A 21,485-nucleotide genomic window follows, 5' to 3' on the forward strand; every position below is an offset into this window, starting at 1 on the left:
CGCTCGCCCCCACACCCGCCGCCTTCTCCAGAGAGTAGAAGCAGCGGTGTGGTGCGTCCGTGCGCTTCGGAGTTGGAGGGCGGCGCCCAGGACTCTGGTGGGAGAGTGTCGGCTCAGCTCGAGGAAGGGCGGGAGGCGGCGGGGGGCGGCGGCGGTCCACAGGCCCGCGCGCAGAGCCTCGGCGCGAGGAGCGAGGGGGAGCGCGGCGCCCGGCGCTGGCACAGCGTCTCGGAGGGGGCCGGCCGGCGTGCGGACCGAGCCATGGCGCGTCCTCCGAACCCGCGAACACTGCCGCCCGTGCTCCTGCTCCTGCTGCTGGTACCGCTGCCGCTCGGAGCCGGTGAGTGTCGTCTGTGCGTAAGCGGGCCGGTTTGGCCAGGGCGTTCGGGGGAGGGGAGAGGAGCGTAGGCGGGGCGCCGGTCACAGGTGTCCATCTGACCGAGGAAGGAAGCCCAGGGTGCCGGGAAAGGGGATGCCTTCCATGCCTAATACAGTTTTTGAACTATTATAGATGGAATGCTAGCCATGGCCAGGACACCCAAGCATCTCCTCTTGCCCCACCCCCCACCCCCGCACCCGGTCCAGACGCACCTCTTTTGAGGGGATCTGCACAGACAGAACAGTTGCAAAGAGCCGGGCTACTTCCACGAGAGCATATCTAGAAGGCGGGAAGAATCAGAAGCAGGACTGCCATTTGCTCCACATGGGCTTCAAGTCTTCCACTCCCTGTAAGGACTGGGGAAGTGGACTCTAGGTACAGATGAAGAAAGAGAAATTTTTGTTGAAACCGACTTGTCACAAATTAGGGTTGTAAACTGCTGCTAAAATTTGCTAACATCATTATTTGGGAATATTTCTCATCACCAACCTACTCCCACCCCTTACCCTTTCAGGACATATTTTTATTGTTTTAATTGGAGCAGAAGACTTGCTATAGGGGAAGATGGCTCAGCACAGTGCCTTGCCCTATTATAGATACACAATAGGTATTTTGTGGAGTATATAGTTCAAGGTCTGCCATTGCCATTCCGCCGGGATGGGTAGCCTGGGATCCATGATCCCAGGGAATATGCCCATGACCTTTGGGAGTGGGATGGGTGCATGGAATCTTATTGTAGGACTCCTGCACAGAGCCTGAGTGGAGGAAATCCTGAGGCAGAGATCACACATGGACCCATCACCTCGGTCCACAAAGTAGTACTGCAGAAATACAATCTTGACTGCAAAACAGATATGGAAGGGAAACGCTGGTCTGTCCAGATTAACTCCATCAGTAAATCAGGGCAGCAAGGTATCACCAGTCTGATTTGACTGCCCAGAAAATTTCATTAACCCTAACAGTATAGCTGCACATCAAGATCAGGGGTAAACATTAAACACCTTCCTCATTAACCAGTTAAGTGTAGCAGGTTCCCCCCGTTATGATGAAATTTAACATTGCCCCTACTTTTCTTTTGTTTAGCTGCAATTGCTCCTAAATCCACCACTGTTCAGATTCAGTGAACTATCAGCTATGAAATAAGAGAGGTTTACTTTTGAAAATTGTTGGGACTCAATATTTAGTCCAGTTTAAGCAATGAGACTTATACTTGTTACATTTCTTTCATTAGGCACTTACTGGGTACCTACCAGAAGTAACCTCTTAAACATTTAGTATTTCTCAAACTGCTGAAATCCCTGTTTCCCTTTTGGTAAAGATAAATATCTCATGCCTTCCCTAAATCTGTTTTTGAAATTTAAAAGCTTTTTTCATCTTCCACATATATAATGATCAAATATGTTTTTTTGAACCACCCATTACCTTTGGAAATTCTGATACACCCCTTAAAGGAGCCTAACCTGTCTCTTCCCTAGCCCTCCTTTGAGAAACACTGGTTTAATCCAATCCCTCACCTTACATTTGGGCAACTAAGGTCCAGAAAGTGAAGGCAGGACTGGGACTAAGGTGAATGAATGAAGGGGTTGCAAAGAAACAGTAGTCAAGATAAAGAATATTTTAATGCAGTATTTTTTAAAAGAGTTTTTAGTTGTTTTTTTTTTTAAGTAATCTCTGCATCCAACATGGGGCTCCACCATCTGAGCCAGCCAGGTGCCCCTCAATGCAGTATTTTTAAAAAATCAAAATCAGTGCTCGCTTCAGCAGCACATATACTAAAAATCAAAATCAGTGCTCCCCCCAAAATCCATGGTGAGCAAAATATCAAAATTTAAATAAAAAGAGTGACAATGCCATGCTGAAGCTTACTGGAGCCTGAAGCAAAAGGTGTAATCAATACTACTGATCCTGCCTTTGTTTGTGCATTGGATGTGACCAGTTCTCAGGGTGCATCATATTTTCCAGTGAACTTGCTAAAACTCAGATTCCCAGGCATTATCACCAGAGACTGATTCAGTAGTTCTGGGATGGGGTCAGAAATCTGCATTTTAATAAGCAATCTACTTGATTATCATTTGATTGGAAGAGAAGGTTGGACTGACTAAACTCAGATTCCTCCTAATTTTGGCACTTTGATTTTTTTTTTTTTTAGGATTTTATTTATTCATTTGAGAGAAAGGGAGAGCACAGGCAGTGGGGAGGGGCACAAGGAGAGGGAGAAGCAGGCTCTGCCTCCCCCCAGCAGGGAGCCCAATGTGAGGCTCAATCCCAAGACCCTGGGATCCTGACCTGAGCCAAAGGCAGACACTTAACTGACTGAGCCACCTGCGCACCCGGGCACTTTGATTTTAAGTAGAGGGAAGGGGCTCAGGGAAATTACAGAGGTGGCAGAATTTCTCTGTTATTTGGTTATTTCTTAAACAGTAGGAGCTCATAAAAAACAAGCACTGTTCTAGGCACTGGCAGTAGAGTAGTGATAAGATAGATGCGGAAGTCTAGACGGAGAGATAATAAAAAATCAAGTTAAAAAATCAAGTAATGAAAAGTGCTATGCAGAGTTTTGGAGTAATGATGTGGTAGAGTAGCTAGGGGGTTATTTTCAATTGGTTTGTTGGGGATGGTCTTTCTGCAGTGACATTTAGGCTCAAAAGTGAATTATTAGAAGGGGCCAGCCACGTGAAGATCAGGGGGAAGAGCATTCCAAGCAGAAAGGCTAGGGCAAAAATGCTAAGGTTGACACAGGCTTGTCTGGTTCAGTGGCAACAGAAAGAAGGCTGGTGTGGGTGGAAGGAAGTGGGAGAGGAAGAGAGGGCTAGGAGGTAAGGTTAGATAAGTGAGCAGGGAACAGGGTGCATAAACTAGATCCGAATCTAAGTGCATTGGAAGCTGTTGGAAGAATTTAAGCAGAGAAATGAGATAATCTCATTTACAATATTTAAGAGATGATCCCATGTAATGTAGAATTATGTTATATTCACATAATGGAATGATACACAGCAAGAAAAATAGAAATAAGGTAGTTACAACCATACTTAATAGTGTGGGTGGGGATGCCTGGGTGGCTCAGTCGTTAAGCGTCTGCCTTCCGCTCAGGTCATGATCCCAGGGTCTGGGATTGAGTCCCACATCGGGCCCCTTGCTCAGCGGGGAGCCTGCTTCTCCCTCTGCCTGCCACTCCCCCTGCTTGTGCACGCACATGCTTTCTCTCTCTCCCTCAAATAAATAAATAAATAAATAAATAAATAAATAAATAAAATCTTTAAAAAAAATAGCGTGGGTGAACTTCATAAACATAATATTGAGCAAAAGAAACCAAGACACCAAAAGCACATATTGTATGACTGAAAAACAAACAAAACTAATCTCTAATGTTAGAAAATCAAGACATTGATTTCCTTTGGAGTGGTTGGTGACTGGCAGAGGGCATCTGGGGAGCTGGTAATGTTCTGGTCCTTTATCTGAGGTCTGGTTACACAGTCTACTCAATTTGAAATTCATTGTACTGTACATTTTGATTAATGCATGTTTATGTATGTTGTGCTTCAATGAAAAATTATTACCAAACATGATATACAAATGATAAACAAGCACATGAAAATATGCTCAACATCATAAGTTTAAGGGAAATGCTAATGGAAACCGCAATGATATGCCAGCTCACATCTGTAAGGATGGCTGGTTAAAAAAAAAAAAACAAAAAAACACACAAATCAGAAAATAACAAGAGTTGGCAAGTTCGTGGAGAAATTGGAACCTTTGTACAATGCTAATGGGAATGACAAATGGTGTAGCCACTGTGGAAAACAATTTGGTGGTTCCTCAAAAAGTTAAACATAGAATTACCATATGACCCAGCAACTCCACATGTAAATATATATCTAAAAGAATTTTATACAGAATTCAAGCAAATACTTGTACATGAATGCTCACAGAAGCCCTATTCACATTAACCAAAACATGGAAACATCCCAAATGTTCATCAACTGGTGTATAGATAAACAAAACATGGTATATCCATACAATGAAATATTACTCATCCGTAAAAAAGTCAAGTACTGATATATGCTACCATGTGGATGAACCATAAAAAGCAGTATGTTAGGTGAAAGAAGCCAGATACAAAAGATGATGTATTTTATGATTCCACTTGTATAAAATATCTAGAATGGGTAAATCTGTAGAGACAGAAGGTAGATTAGTGGTTGCCAGAGACTAGGGAGGAGGGAAATGGAGAGTGACCGTTTAATGGCTATGGGCTTTCCTTTTGGGGTAATGAGAATATATTGGAGTTAGGTAGATGTGATGGTTGAACAACATGTGAGTATACTGAATGCCACTTAGTTATGCCCTTTAAGCTGGTTAATTTTATGTTGCATGAATTTCACCTCAATGAAAATGATTTCCAGCCTAAAAATTTTTCATTAAAAAAGGTGGCTGCAAACAACAAAATGGTAGTTACGTGAGGTGAAGGATGTATTAACTAATCTTATTGGGTTAATCACTTCACAGTACATACATGAATCAAATCATCACATTGCATACCTAAAACTTACACAATGTTGTATGTCAATTTTATCTCAATAAAGCTGGAAGACAAAACAAAACAGAAAGATGGCTGAATGGTATGGGAGAATGAATTTGGAAGATGGAATCAGGGAGACCAATAAAAAGTCTTGGAAGTAGTTCTGACAGGAGTTGATGGTGGTTTGAGCTAAGGAGGCGGTGATAGATGAGAGAAGTGGACAGATTCCTGATATATTGTGGAGTTGACAGGACTTGTTGGATTAAACAGGAAAGAGAAGAATTAAAAATGATTCCCAGAAGTTTTGCCTTGCAAAACTGATGACATGATGGCATTCTGGTACCCTTTGATAGGGATGCTAAGTTCTAGGTTGTAGGGTCTTCCACAAGGGCTGACTTATAACCAACCTTAGTATTCTTGAGTGACAGAATCAGCAAAAGCTCCCCAACTCCAACACTGACCCTTTCCCCCCGGAAGGTATTTTTAAATGACTTTTAATGGAAGCTTCAGAGTTGTTGTTAAGTGTCATTTAGCACTACCATGCACACGGTCAACTCTCTGGTTATGATACTAGCCCTGCCCATGCATTGCTCTGCCAAGGGCCCTCTTCTCTGTGCCTGGCAGGGTCATGAGGCTCAGCTTCAAACAACAGTCCCCCTTCTCCCAGGAGGCTGAGAAGCCTCTCTTCAAACCTACCTCTTCTTGGACCTGATCTGTTCTGTCCAAATTGTGACAGCTACAGATTCTTAACTCCTGCGGGGCTTTTCTCCCCACTTATTCCTAAAGGCCTTTGTGCCACCCCAAGACTTTCCTGCCCAAGGTTTGGTCTTGAATCCCCCCTACACTACCTTACAACTTGTTACTCCCAGGCAGCTACTCTGACCTCATGTGAGCCTCACCTGGTCTCTCTTCCTCCACAACAGACCCCCTCCCCACCGAGGGCCGGCTGGTGAACAGCTGTATCCAGGCCAGGAGGAAGTGCCAGGTCGATCCTATTTGCAATGCTGCCTACCACCACCTGAATTCCTGCACCTCTAGTGTAAGCACCCCATCACCTTCACAGGAGCTTTTGGTCCCTGAGGAGTGCAGGGAGGCAGCACAGCACCTCAGGAATAGCTCTCTGATGAGCTGTACATGCCACCGCCGCATGAAGAACCAAGTTGCCTGCCTGGACATCTATTGGACCGTTCACCTTGCCCGCAGCCTTGGTGAGGCCCCCATCATAGAGTGGACTCAGCTAAGGAAGATGGCTCTTGTGGGTTGTTGTTTAATCCTGCAGAATATAGGCCAGATGGGTAGATTCTGACTAGGGTGGTAATGAAGCTCTGCATTTGACATCAGTAAGAAGTAGAGGGACGACTTGGCAATATCTTTCTGGGCACCCACCACACTGCCCTCTCTTCTCCCTACTTCCCCCTTTCTTACCTGGTCACATGTAACTGCCTCTTGGCAGAATTCTGACCCAGGCTGAGGCCCAACCTGGGCAGCTCCTGGAACAGAAGAAGGGTATGGACAGGATGTGGAGGGAAATGATCATAACCCATTCACAGATTCCAAATACAATGTAATCCATAAGGTCAGAGAGACTGGGAGTCAGCGTCCTGGTCCTGCCTTTAACAGAAAGGATACTCATTAACCAGACAGAAGGTAGTAAGAGAGAAGACACTGGAATAGCCAAAGAGAGAAGAGCTTCCTCTTACTCTTTCCAGAAAGGTGTCTACCTTTCTGTATTAGCCAGCTTTTACTGGACTATGCTGCAATAACAAAACAGTGACTTGTAAAACAAAAGTTTAGTTCTTGCTCATATTCTGTGTTAGCTGTGTCATGTGTCCTCTTCATTTTTGAATCCAGGCTGAAGGTACCGCCTCCATCTGGGAAGTTCTTTTCTCATGGCAGAGGGAAATAAGCAATGACAGAAGTATGTGATGCCTTTAAAAGCTTCTACACAGATGTTACATGAAATACTTATGCTCACATTCCATGAACAAAGCAGATCCCATGACCAAGCCTGACATCCCTGGTGAGGGGGAAGTATACTCCTCCCACAAGAGACCCTGAAAATCACATGGCAATAAGTGAGGATATATTATCTTACAGGGAGGGCAAAAATAGTCGGAGATAATATACAAGCTACCATAGTCCACTATTTGGTTAAAATACTCATTTCTCTCTCTTCCACAAGCAAAATATATCAACCCCCTTCCTTCTTTTCTTTTCTTTCTTTCAGATTTTTTATTTTTAAGTAATCTCTACACCCAATGTGGGGCTCAAACTCACAATCCCAAGATCAAGAGAGTTGCATGCTCTTCTACCTGAGCCAGTCAGGTGCCTATCAACCCACTTTCTAAGGAAGATACCCTAAGTGTTCTATCCAAGCAGTACATCAGGTTCCCAGTCTAGGATCTTGTGATAATTTCTGTCAGGTCTGGATATGACTCTTCTTGATCTATCTACCTATGGACAAAAAGGACAGGTCATCTGCCTCCAATATATATTCTGTATACAACAGTGGAACAGGGACAGGAGAACACAACACTCTCAGGAAGGGGAGGAATGGGAGGCACACAGCAGACATTGCTCATAGTTGTTCTGATGTCCTACTACATAAACATTGTAAGGGCCATCTTCCCTTGGTAGTGGGCACTGCTCTTTAAGGTTTTGTTTATTTATTTGTCAGAGAGAGAGAGACAGCGAGCGCACAAGCTAGGGAAGCTGCAGGCAGAGGGAGAAGCAGGCTCCCCGCTGAGCAAGGAACCTGATGGGGGACTCGATCCCAGGACCCTGGGATAATGACCTGAGCCGAAGGCAGACACTTAACCGACTGAGCCACCCAGGCGTCCCGGCACTGCTCTTTAATAAGGCTCTGCTTTTGCTCCTTAGGAGAGTTGCTTTATCTGTTGTTTACCAGGGCTCTTGGCCCAGCCCCCCTACCCCTGGCAGGTCCTTCCTTTCCCATTATTTTCTTTGGCCATGTCTGAGAAGGATATTGGAGACTCCCACTTCCTTGAGGAGTCAACAGCATTCTCAGCTTGCTTGCTACCTGAGGAATGTTGGGAACATTTTCAGACTCCAGTAGAGTCTATTTGAATCCAGGCTGGTGGCTCTTAGCAGTACAACTCTCTCAAAACTTAATTGCTTTTTATATCTTTGGTTCCTGTCACCCCATGTGCCAGTAGCCTTCCCAATAATTCTTTTCAAGATATGTGTCTCTGTCTAGACCTAATTAGAAGTATCTTGCTCGGGGCGCCTGGGTGGCTCAGTCATTAAGCGTCTGCCTTCAGCTCAGGTCATGATCCCAGGGTCCTGGGATCGAGCCCTCCGCATCAGACTCCCTGCTCGGCGGGAAGCCTGCTTCTCCCTCTCCCACTCCCCCTGCTTGTGTTCCCTCTCTCACTGTCTCTCTCTCTCTCTGTCAAATAAATAAAATCTTTAAAAAAAAAAAAAAAAGAAGTATCTTGCTCTTACCAAGCTTCTGTGGGAGAGTCACTACCCTAGTCTTTTGTCTCTGAGCATATTTGTCTAACTGGCAGGATTTATTGATACCATCTTAATCAATGAGAGATCTCCACAAAGGGCATGATAGCCATATCATTGAATTGGTCTTTGCCCTAAGGCTGAGTTGTAATCGACCTTATTACACAAAGCATCTTCCAATTTTATCTTTTACTATTTGAATATGAAAAACAGTTGCATATCTTAATTCTACAAATCCTCAAATTTCTGAATTGTTTCTTTTCTTTTTCCTCCCTATTTGCAAACTGGCCATTTCTCTGAGCTTTTGTCTTTCTTGTAGTACCTTGCAAAATGCAGCCAATAGCGATCAAGACATACTAGAACCTTCTGCTTCTCAGCTTCTTTCCCTTAAAGCACAATGTCATTCAGTACATCTTTCTTCCAAGTTATTGCAGGCAACAATTTTACCAAATGCGTTGCCACTGCATATTGAGGACTGCTATTTTTCATATCCCAGGAACAGCTTATTCACCATCCACTCACTGCCCAGTTCCAAAGCCAAAACCACACATTTTAGATTCTTTGCTGTTATTGCCGCAATCATTTCTAGATACCAGTTACATTTTTAATAAGAATTTGCTAGGTTATGCTGCAGTAAAAACCAACCAACCCCCACATATCTGGCCTTCCACAACAAAATTTTCATTTTTGCTCATTACACATCTGCTGTGGGGTTCCTTGAGTTAGCTTTGTCTTTGCTCTACCTGTCTTCCTCTTTCTAGGACCCAGGCTGGTAGAGGGAAAAGAACAGCAGCAGGATAATGTAATGGTTCGTAAAGCTTCTGCTCAGATGTGATTTATGTCAGTTTAGCTTACAGTCCACAGGCCAGAGCAAGTCACATGTGTAATCCTTACAGTAGGGTGTGGAAGTATACTCCTTTCATAGGGGGCCTGAAAGTCACATGGCAAGGGGGGATGGGGGGCGGTGGTGTATAATTCTCCCACAGGGTGGGTAGCTAGCATATAACTGGAAACAGTAATACAATTTACCACACTTTTTGTTCCTTGTTTTCCACTCCTCGTCCTAATCAGTTCTCTTTGAGAGCTTCCCCAGAGACTTCTCCCTGGATCCTCTTGCCTTCCCAACTTTTCCCTTGAGAAAAGTCTTTCAGGTCTTCCCAAATATCCAGACCATCCTTTCTTATCTGCTTGACATCATCCATATTTCTTCCCTCCTGAAGATGCATTCTCAAAGGCATATTGGGTGACACCTTGCATTCTCTCACCTCTCTCTTCCAAAAAGATTTATTACCCAACATTTATTGAGTACCTACCATGTCTATGAGCTATGCAATGACTTTATAAGACCTATTATGTCTCCTTAAGGAGCCCACAGCACCCTGCGGGTGACTGGGAAAAGTATGTTACCTTTGAGATCATTGTCTCTTCCAGAGTTCTCTGCTTTTCTCAGTCTGGTTCAGTTTGGGACCCGGACTCAAAGCCACGTCCTCAGCATGCGATGCGTCTCCATAGCTAGGTGGTCAGGTCTAGAACAGAGTCTACTACTGCCCCTTCCTCAACAGTAAGAGACAACAAGACAGAGTCCCCTTGCCTGCTTCTGTACCCACAGGCCATATGTCTAGTGGTTAGGAGTGGAAACTCTGGAATCAGATAGTCCAGGTTTCAAGTCCCAGCTCCACTTTTTAGCCTCTGTGAGCCTGAGCAAGTGACTTAACCTCTCTCAGCCTGTTTCTTCTTACCTACCCAAAGGCTTCTAGGAGGACTGAGATTGAATTTTTTCTTCTTTTTTACTGATGCCGTGGTGCCCAGCGCACAGTGTACTCAACAAATAGTAGCTTCATTATTCTTATCATTAAACTCGTGGTATTCATTGAGCCCAGCCCATACCTTTATGGCCTTGCTTTTTTTCTCACCTCTAACTGCTTGCAGCTAGTTCGGTAGAGACTGTGCCTTTTCCTTTTTTCCACAGGGCTTTGAGGGCTGACCCAGCAGCCTCAGCCCCTCCTGCTTCCACCCCCCAGCCCAGTCCTCAGGATTCTTGTCACCTTGTCTCTAGGTGACTTTGAACTGGATGTCTCCCCCTATGAAGATACAGTGACCAGAAAACCCTGGAAAATGAATCTCAGCAAACTGAACATGCTCAAACCAGGTGTGGAGGGCAAGCTGAGGGGTGGGCCTGGACCCTGAAGGAAGAGTGGCTGGTGGGGAACACAAACCAGAGGGCATGTTGGGGGAGAGTTCTAGTCTGCCAGGTAACTAAAGAAGCATTGTGTCAGGGTGGGAGTCTGAGCTGTGGGCATGGTGTGGTCTTATGAGTCAACACAGAGCACTAGGTATTAGGGAGGCATTTGAAGAGAGCCCATTAGGGTTCCAAAAGATGGGTCTCTACAAAGGGTCTGATGGAGTGGCAGTAGTCCCAGAAAAAAATATGCTGAAATGAAGTATTTACCCTTATTCGAGGCAGCCAGGAAAGTAGCTTTTTGTCCCTGAAGACTAGGAAATTGCTTGTTTTCAAACCATTCTAATGGGATGGGCGAGGTGTTGGACCGGGAAAATGATGAGAGAGAATGTGACTCCTCAAGGGTGACTCAGGGTGGGAGCCATCTGTCTGGCAAGGATTAAAATGCATGTTTTGGCAGCTCTTTCTGTCCATGGGTCCTGTCCCCATGCTTTAATAAAATCACCATTTTGCACACACACACACACACACACAAATAAATAAATAAATAAAATGCATGTTTTTCAGGACATTGGGGCTGTTGTGTTAATTGGGAAGGAGCACACACACATGCACTTGCTTTTTGAGAAAGATGTGAGCTTTGTTGTACAATCAGTCCTATATATTGGAAATAGAATTTTCAGAGAAAAGCATAGAGATTTATACATAAACTCTTAGTTACAAGGAATCTGGGAATAACCTGTTCCAGTCACTCCATTGTTCTGACTGCTAGAATATTCTGTTAATAGTAATAGCACCATAATTTCCCAAGACTCAGAGTATGGGGAGCTTTTATGCATACATCAGTCATTAAAAACAGGTGTTATTAAAACTGGGCAGAATAGATGCAAAACAAAACAAATATTCTAAGTAGAATTCGGTTGCATCTGTTTCTGATGGTTCAGAAAGTGCTTTAGAATGTTAGGGGGCCTCTAGCTAATGATTTCTGCCATGAAATTTCACTCACTGCATACAACTGAGGAAGAAGGCGTTTCAGTTGAGCTTTCTGGCCACTTCAATTCTAGGTAAATGAGCGCGATAGACAGATAGATGATAGATAGCTTCTATTTCTTTTATTTATTATTATTTTGTTGTTTTTGTTGTTTTGTTTTGTTTTACACCTAGGCAAGCTGAGGAGTAGGATGAGGGAAGCTCACAAATAACAGATACAATTTATGGGTAGTGGGAAAGCCACGGATTAGCAGTGGCGGTGTTCAGGGTAGTCGTCACTTTCCTCCTATCCCCACCACCGTCCATGTTAAATCGGAGGGTTGCAGGGGTTCCTAGCAACACTGGGCTGCCCGTTTGCAGAGACGACTGGTGACTTGGTGCCCTTCTCCCCCCCAGACTCAGACCTCTGCCTCAAGTTCGCCATGCTGTGCACTCTTAATGACAAGTGTGACCGGCTGCGCAAGGCCTATGTGGAGGCGTGCTCGGGGTCCCGCTGCCAACGCCCCACCTGCCTCCGGCAGCTCCGTGCTTTCTTTGAGAAGGCGTCGGAGCCCCACGCTCAGGGCCTGCTGTTGTGTCCGTGCGCACCCGCCGACCAGGGCTGCGGGCAACGCAGACACAACACCATCGCCCCCAGCTGCGCGCTGCCGTCCGAGGCCCCCAACTGCCTGGAGCTGCGGCGCGTCTGCGTCTCCGACCCGCTGTGCAGGTGCAGGTGCAGGTGCCGGGTGTGGGCGGGCAGGGTGGGCGAGGGCGCCGTGCACAACGCTCTTTCTCCGATGGCCGCCTTCCTGTGCGGGGCCGGGTTTGCCGCCCAGGGACCGTGGAATGACTTCACCCCGTAGCTCCCTTCAGTATTTTCTGAAACCCTTTTCTCAAAAAAGCTTTGTGTAAAGACTTTGTGTAAAAACTTCAGAAAATATAAAAACATATAAAATTGCACTCAGAATCCCTCACCTGAAGATAATCCACATCCTTTGGGGAGGGTTTCCTTCCAGTCTTTTCTGTATACAGATAAACCAAACGATATTCTAGAAATATATTTGTACCTTGCTTCCCCCCCGCCCCGCCCCCACTTATGTGCATATCTCATGGGCGTTTTTCTGTGGAGGCAGTATGGGATAGTGGTGACCACCGGCTCCGAAGTCAGACAGATGTGAATTTAAAGCCTGGGGCTGTGTGACTTTGAGCCCATCACTTTAACCTAAAACTGCATCACTTAACCTAACGTTCCTCTTAGTCCTCTGTAAAAAGTGGGATAATAATACAGATCTCATGGGATTCTGGTGAGAGTTAAATTGCATAATTTATGTAGATGCTTAGCTTACTGGTGCAGAGTAAGTGCTCAATAAATGGTGGTGCTTATTTTGTCTTTTACTGTCCTTCCACAACTTGATTTTTAAATGCCTACATTGTATTCCGTTTTATGGATGCCCCATACTTTATTTAATCCTTCCTCTATTGTTGGATATTTAGGTTGCTTTCTTTATTGCTATAAATAATGCTACAATAAATATCACTCGTTCATTTTTTTTTAAGATTTTATTTATTTATTTGTCAGAGAGACAGAGAGAGAGCACAAGCAGTGTAGCGGCAGGCAGAGGGAGAAGCAGGCTCCCCGCTGAGCAAGGTGCCTGATGCGGGACTCGATCCCAGGATCCTGGGATCATGGCCCCATCCGAAGGCAGACGCTTAACTGACAGAGCCACCCAGGCATCCCTCACTCTTGTTCATTTTTGCGCACAAATCTAATTATTACTTAGGACGTGTTGCTACAAATGCCAATACCAAATCAAAGTATGTGATGATCTGTAAGATGTTTGATATATATTCTCCAGAAATTCCGATCTGGCTTTCCTCTGCCTCCTCAGGACAAAACACTCACCAAATTGAAATTATCACCCATTCAAGTAGCATTTGCTGACAATGAGAGTCACCCCACCTTGTTTTGCAGCCTGGTTCTAGCCCTTATTTCTATGTAACCTTGAGCAAGTTACCTAACCTCTCTGAGCCCCACTTCCTTCTTCTCTAAAGTGTTACACAAAAGCTCTCAATCATCGGTACACCAACACTTACTGAGTACTTACTATGGACTAGGTACTGTTTTAGATACTATGTATTAACTCATGTAAACCTTACAAGAACCCTGTAAGATAGCTGGTATTGTCGTTTTTTATCATCTTCACTTTACAAAGAAGAAACCACAGCAGAGAAAGTTTAAATAGCTTGTTGAGGTTCATCCAGGTATTAAGTCGGGTTACTTAATGAGGTTTGGAATGAAGTCTGGCCTAACCGCTTGGCTACACAGCCTCTTGTGCTCGTAGCTGCTACTGTTATGTAGCAAGTGCCGGGATAGATGACTAAGACACTGTCCTTCCCTTCGAGGAATTTGCATTTGGGGAGCGGGTGACAGAGAAGTAAACCACCCATCTAACAAAAGGCAAAATGTAAGGAAAACTGCAGAAGTATGTACAGAAAAACATACTTGTAATTCTATCACCTGAAGATAACCAGCTTTACTTATTATAGGATCAGTGTGAATAATAACAATATCTGACATATAATGAACACTTCGCATGTACCAACCACTATGCTAAATGCTGTATATGCAATCTCTTATTTCATCCTCACAAAAACCCACTTGGAACTACGGTTTTCATTTCTTCCTTTCTTTTTTTTTTTTTTTTTTTTAAGGATTTTACTTAGTTATTTGAGACACACACACAGAGAGAAAGAACAGGGGGAGGAGCAGAGGGAGAGGGAAGAGGAGACTCTGTGCTGAGCCCAACGCAGGGCTCGATCCCATGACCCTGAGATCATGACCTGAGCCGAAATCAAGAGTCAGAAGCTCAATCAACTGAGCCACGCAGGCTCCCAGTACTGTTTTCATTTCTATTCACAGTTGAGAAAACTAAGGTTAAAGAAGCTGCCTGAAATCTCATAGCTAGGTATTATGGAGCCCAAATTCAAAGTGGTCTGCTTTGAGGGATGGGGCGACAGTGCATTTAATCGTGACAGGAACAGGCTTCACTGAGGGGGAAGCCCTGGGCCAGGCCTGAAACCAGAGGAGGATTTGGCATGAAGATGGGTATGTCCGCTAAAGGGGTATCAAGGGGGAAGCCTGCAGGCCAGACCCTCAATGAGGACTCTTAAAATTTCCCTTCTTCCAGATCTCGCCTGGTCGATTTTCAGACCCACTGCCATCCTCTGGACATCCTAGGGACCTGTGCAACAGAACATTCCAGATGTCTGCGAGCATACGTGGGGCTGATTGGTGAGGCTGAGGGCCATGGAGAATGCTCTGGAGATGGAGCACTCCTGAGACAGGTGTCAGAGAGTGGGGACTGAAGTTTGGGTTGGCCGAGGCCCTGACAATCCTCTCTTCACCCCACAGGGACTGCCATGACTCCCAATTTTGTCAGCAGTGTCAACACCAGTATTGCCTTAAGCTGCACCTGCCGAGGCAGCGGCAACCTGCAGGATGAGTGTGAGCAGCTGGAAGAGTCCTTCTCCCACAATCCCTGCCTCAGTGAGTACGTTCCACCTGCTCCCAGCCCCCATGGTTCTGTCAGCTGGATCCCAGGAGAGGAAAAGGGTCAGCTCTGTGGTCCATCCTGGTTCCATCCATCTCCTGCAGACATCTCCTGCCCCCTCCTCAGCATAGGTTTACATCCCCCGAAGTCTGGGCCTTTCTTCCTTCTCCCACTCCCTGAATTACCCCCCCCCAGGCTGCCTGTTCTACCTGTCTTGGCCCCAGGGACACTCTCCAACTCAAGGAACAAGCAAGCAGAATGAGACAATAGCCCACTCCCACCTGCCCTGCTATATGTCAGGGTCCCTGAGACATTCCCTTACCTTCCGTGGGAGCCTGAGAAATCTCTGCCATCTGCCTGCTTCCATTCTACCTTCTCTCCTCTTCTCAGTGGAGGCCATTGCAGCTAAGATGCGTTTTCACAGCCAACTCTTCTCCCAGGACTGGGCGGACTCTACCTTTTCCGTGATGGAACACCAGGTAGGGCCTCCTCTATTACACACCTCTTAACCTTTACTGGACTAGCTGGGAGAAACCCAGAGAAGGGGACAGAGGGGGTGACCTCATGAATACTATAGACCTCTAATGGATACCTCAGGGGAGGGAGACAAGGCCTTGACTGAGGCCAAGGTGGTGAAGGGGGTGGAGCTGACTCCATTCCATTTCTTCTACAGAACAAAAACCCTGCTCTGAGGCCACAGCCGTGGGTGCCGTCTCTTTTCTCCTGTACACTTTCCTTGATTCTGCTCCTGAGCCTCTGGTAGCTGGACTTCCCTTGGGCCCCTTTCCCCTCAACCACACCCAGTTGACCTGCAGCCTGCAAGGGCTAAGGAAAGAGCAGCATCCAGAAGGAGTCCTGTGCGGTAAACAACATGGCGACCCTGACTGCACCCCACATATCCAGCTGACTCCAGATGGGGCCATAGTAGAAACTGACTAGCTAAGTTCTCATTCCCTCTGCTTCTGACTCAGGCTGCCCTTTCTTAGGACTTGGTGACTGTGGTTTAGTCATCTTCTGGTGGAGACCATCTTCTGGTGGAGACCACCTCTACTAAGCTCTCTTTTAATTCCTTCCTCCTGCCCACCAGAATCACCCAGGCTCTAACAAATCAGCCATTCTCAATTGCATTCTCCAGGTAGGCAGGGCTGGATGTTCTGAGGCAGCCTAGAAAGACATTCCCCATTGTGAGGAAGGCTGGGGCAAGACTCCTACCCCCTTGTCTCCTCCTCTAAATAGGGCAGATGGGAACCTGCTGCCTGCCCTACCCGGGGATCCTGCAGAGCATTTGAGCATCAGGAGCCAGAGCATTTGGGTCTTGCTTTCTTCCTGCTCCTGTCCTGAAGTACCCCCATCCCCTTGGATCATGATTAAACATTTGACTTAAAAACTTTGCTCCTTTCCCATTTTCTCACATTGTGAATTTATACAGAATTAGGAGTGTTACAGATACAAGAGTAGAGGCCAGGTGAGACAGCAACCCTGCCACCAATTGCTGTGTGACTTCCAGGCAAGTTTCTCAACCTCTCTGTGTACTTGACATGGAGCTGGAAGAACAAATCGCTTATGGGAGGCTGTGGACCTTGTATCTGTCCCGGATCCAGCCATTTCTAGGATACTGTCTGGATCTGCCACAGCAGCTGAGAGGGGAGTGTCCTTAGTCAACCAAAGCATTTATTGAGCACCTGCTTGTGTTATTGGTTTGCTCCAGACCATAATGGGGGCCAGGGGAAAGGAGAGACTGGTCCTTGATCTCATTTGTAATCCTGTTGGGATAAGGAAACAAAGTAGTTGGGAAAATATATTTATAGAGCTGTGGACATTTATCTATTAATTCACTCACTCACTCTTTCCAAAGCATCTCCTGAGTGCTGGCTGTGCAAGACACTATGCTGGATGTAGAAGATTCTGAAGTCATAATTCAGATCCTGTTTTCAAGTCTTTCACACACCAGAGCAGGGGAGTAGACAAGAAGAATGAGGTAGTGTGATGAGTGCTGTACAATAATTATAATAATAACCCTCATTTATCTAGCCCCTACTACATGCATTAATTCATTGGATCCTCCAACAACATTTGACTTTGTCGGTTACTAGCTATATGACCTCGGGCTCAACTTTTCTAGACCTCATTATCTACATCTGTAACGTGAAAAAGCATAGAACCCACTTCAGGAGGAATGAGATAACCCATGTAAAAGCATTGGGACTGACACATAGTAAGAACTGAAAAAAGGTAGCAATTATAGTAAGTGGTTTTTGTAGAAGATTTGGGCGATACAGACAATTATAAAGAAGAAAGTAAAATCTTTAAATTCCTACTTGCAGACTGCCAAATGCTCTCTGCATCTCTGTGCACATGAGAATCAGTGGGTATGTATAATTTTATGTAAATGAGGTATCCTTGTGTAAGTCACAGATATCTTTCAGCATGCATGAGTAGAGCTTGACCTACATCATCCTTTTTATCAGCAGCAGAACATGACTTGAATGGATGCTTATTCCTTCATACATAGTTTATTTAACCCGTTCTACATCAATGGGTATTTGATGGTCTTCTCATTTTTCTCCCAACGAAGTTTTAAGGTAGTGAGGAGGTGACTGGGGGTAGGATGTGCGGAGTTGCTGCCAGAGTGTGGGTGGGATAGGGAAGCCTCTCCTTATGCATTTTGTATCCCCATAGCCCACCCTGCCCCCAGGAAATGCTCAGCCAGCATGTCTCCCTGCAAACTTCAGTGGGGCACTGGGTGGGACCTTCCCCTTCCTCCCTTCCCAGGAAGATCTCTGAGCTGGCAAAGCCTCTCCATTTGCTTTGGCTCCATTAGCCTGGGGCTGGGGGTGTGAATGGTGCAGTCATTCCTTGCTAAGTGCTTGAATTAGACTAATAGGTCATCTGTGCTTTTCTCTGAAGAAGGTCCAAATTTCTGGTAAACAACCAGACCACTCCCCGAGCCCAGAGCCCAGAGCCAAGACCTGGGGTGGGGGCACAGTGGCTGGACTGCAGCTTTTAATTGTATCCTGACTGAGCAGAATGGTGACTGCCATTAGACTAGCTCCTGGGTAACAAGGAAGGAAGGGCCACTGGCTGCAGTGGTAAATAGTGAGTGCTGAATTGCAGGCTTATCCGTGGTCGGGGGTAGAGCAGACTGTCTTTTAAATGACTATCTTCATACTCACCTATTCATTCATTCATTCATTCATTCATTCAACAAACCTTTAGCAAGCACTTGCTCTGTGCCAGGTTATGAGTATTTTTTCAAGACCTTTCCCTGACCATTCATGAGCTACCATTTTGGTGAAGGGCAGCCCAGGACTCTTAACAGCTGGACCTCAATTGTTTATATCAATTTTAATGGTTTTGGTTGGCAAGTTTTTGGCTTCCTATTTCTAGAAAAGCTTGTAAACATGAGGAATTTATGCTTGTTTTGCTCTCCATGTATATATAACTTAGATAATAGTAAAAGTACTTAAAACCAATTAAAAAAACAATCAGTGTTCTTTTGAGGACTGGAAATGATACTTGGTACAGCATCTGATACAGGATGAATACTCAATAGATAGTAACTATTACTGTTATCTCCTCCAGGAGGGGATCTGTGGGTACCAGGTGTTCTGGAGCAGGTGAGTGATGGTGCTGGCTCTCCTTCCAATTGTGGGCTGAATTCTGGATGGGGCTGCTCCTGGGAGACTCACTATTCAAGCTCTGAACTCCAAGATGGAAGCCAGAGCTCTGGGTCTGTATCTCTGGTCTGAGGGACCTTGGATAAGAAGACATGGAGTCAAAGAAAGTCAGTGTCTTAGTCAAGGATCTTTTGGCTAACAGAAACATTGGAATTACTTAGTAAAAGGGAAATGTCATGTACTCCAATCCCAGGAAATTCAGCCAGGCCTTGCAGTAGTGAGATTGGTGAGTCAGGAACCAGTCTTGACTGCTCTCATTTGAAGGCCTAGACATCTTGAATCATCTACTTTATTCTCTCTGCAGGCCACCTTCTTGTGCATGACCTTACAGGTCTAGCGACTTCACCTTAAATGATCTCCCATCCTATTACCAAATTCACAGGAAATCTGATTGTCCATGCACAGGTTCTAGATTGGCTTTTCTGGGTTGAGGCACAATCCCAGGCCTACCAGCTGGGTAAAGGAAACAGAGCTACACACTACTAAAGTAATTACAGGGTCCCAGGTCTATTAATGGAGGGCATTTCTCAGAGAACACAGTGTGGCTCAGCAGGACCCCCAAAGGCATAGACTCTTGTCAGGGAATTGGGGTTTAATCACCCAAGGCCCAGCTTTCCTTCTTTTGTGGCTTCCTTCCTGGCCTTGGAGTGTCTTCTCTGAGCTTCCTTTTTGGATGCCCTGAAGGGATGGGAATGTAGGAACACAGACCGGGTGCTGTGGCTCCTTGGGTGTGAGAACCACCCTTGGAGCTAGATCTGAGTGGAGGTTCTTTATGGCTGCAGAAGGAGGCTTTGCTAGATTTTTGTTTCTGGCAGTTGAGTAAGGCAAAGTGAAGGGGATCAGAGTATGCCATTCCAAAATATGCCACTTTGGCATGAGCATGATTTTGAGCTGAAGGCAATAGAGAAGCAATAGATGCAGGAAGAGTTCTGTGCCTTCCCCTTAACAGCCTGAAAGCAGGGCATAATTAAAGATGGGGAGTCAACACCAAGATGAGTTTGCATAAACAGACCTTCCTAAAATAGCCCTTCTCTTCCTAAAATAGTTCCCCCATATATTTCCTAGTCACTTCCCCACAATGTATTGCCCTTTGGCCCTAAGCCCTCTTTACTTTGTTAGAAGGGCATATAAGACCCCTAATCTAATCCTGGGTCTTATCTGAGTTTCACTTCTTTTCTGTAAACTCCAATGCAGGTAAATATTAATAAAATTTTTGCCTTTTCTCCTGTTAATCTGCCTTTTGTTAGTTTAATTCACAGGCTTCCAGATACTGAACATAAGAGGGTAAAGAAAAGATTTCTCCCCCTGATGAAAGCACTGCCATCTCATTGGGTGATAACCCTCCATCTTCACCTCTACATCCCATCTGACCAACAGTCATGGTCTCTCACCCTTTTCCTTTCTTGGGATCTCTGGTTGTCAGAAATTCCAGTCTCTTGTCAGCATCTCCACTTCTCTCAGGAGGAAGCCTCTTCACATCTGGAACTTGCAAGACTTGGTCCAATAATATTCCCCTTTCACATATCGAGCTGGTCAAGGCCTTGACTGGCATACTGCGGGGTGGGTCTAAAGGTAGAGGAGATCCAGAGACAGTAATAACAACTAACATTTATTAAGAGCTGCATGTGTGCAAAGCATGATGCTGATGGCTTAATGAGCATTATCTCATTTACTTTTCAGAACTGTCCTATTCCCCCCCACCACCACCCCATTTTACAAGGAGGCTTAAGAAAGCCAAGCAACTTGTCCAAGATTATAGGGCTGACAGTTGACTGATGCAGGAATCAAACCTCAATCTCCCTGACTCTCAGGCATGATCTTTGATCCATGTCACCTTTGTGCAGTGTTGGGGTGAGACCCTGTGTCCTAAATTACAACAGAGGCTATGATGAGGAGTGTGGGGTAAGGGGAAGGAGCTCTTTTAGGATGTAGGTTTCCTGAAAGAGATGTAGGTATTTGGGCTGGACCTTGAAGAATGAGTAGGGTTTAATTAGGCAGAAATGGGGAAGGGCACCCCCAAAACCAGAGTGAGCACAGAGTCTGGAAAGGGCAGGAAGTGTTGAGGGAATGACAAGCAGTCTGCTGTGACTGGAGTTCTGTGAGGGGAGGTGCCCCCAGGTCTTACTCTCACTCATCTCCCCACCCAGCTGTCCTGGGGGAGGGGTCTCCACTGCAAACACACCCAACTGCAGAGCTGCTCTTGTGAAAGGCAAGAATCCTGGGGAACTGGGGTGAAGAGTTCTGGCCTGGCATGCTTGGCATCCCTGGCCATTGGGAGCTCCATGGCCCATTGACCCCTCGGTGACATCCCAGGGCACAGAGGTCAGTGTGTGGGGGTGAGAGGATGAAGCGAGCCTGTGTCTGGACTGGGAACAGTGACAGGCAGAAAGGAAGAGCCCATCCCCCACAGTGGGACACAGCAAAGAGCCCCTCCCTCTGCTGACCCGCTACAGTTCCTGTGATCAACTTAAGTATCAGCGCATTGGTTCTGGGAGTACGGTCTTCCCAGACTTTGGTTGGCTTTGGGGTTCCCATGGAGGCTTCTTCCTGCTGAGCACCTGCTGTGGGCCATGTAGGGCAGTCCGTAGGTTGACACAGAGATGAAGACAAGTTTTGTGGTAGAGACAGACAGACAAATTACAAAGACACCATTGTTTGAGTACTTGGTATGTGTCAAACACTGCACTAAGAGCTTTACAGGTACATCTTTTTTAAAGCTGAGCTGCCTCAGGGG

The 21,485-nt window shown here is 45.7% G+C and overlaps 1 protein-coding gene across 1 annotated transcript; it reads left to right on the forward strand.

The window, feature by feature from the left end:
* Positions 1-18,469, forward strand: GFRA3 (GDNF family receptor alpha 3). Its single transcript, XM_031032219.2, has 8 exons — positions 1-340; positions 5,822-6,106; positions 10,429-10,521; positions 11,938-12,250; positions 14,712-14,815; positions 14,936-15,070; positions 15,465-15,553; positions 15,748-18,469. The coding sequence occupies exons 1-8, from the start codon at positions 262-264 to the stop codon at positions 15,835-15,837; spliced, it is 1,188 nt and encodes a 395-aa protein (XP_030888079.2). The 5' UTR covers positions 1-261; the 3' UTR covers positions 15,838-18,469.
* The last annotated feature ends 3,016 nt before the right edge of the window (positions 18,470-21,485 follow it).

This window comes from Leptonychotes weddellii, chromosome 7, assembly GCF_054177405.1.
Source record: "Leptonychotes weddellii isolate Sample4059 chromosome 7, ASM5417740v2, whole genome shotgun sequence".
Lineage (NCBI taxonomy): Eukaryota > Metazoa > Chordata > Mammalia > Carnivora > Phocidae > Leptonychotes > Leptonychotes weddellii.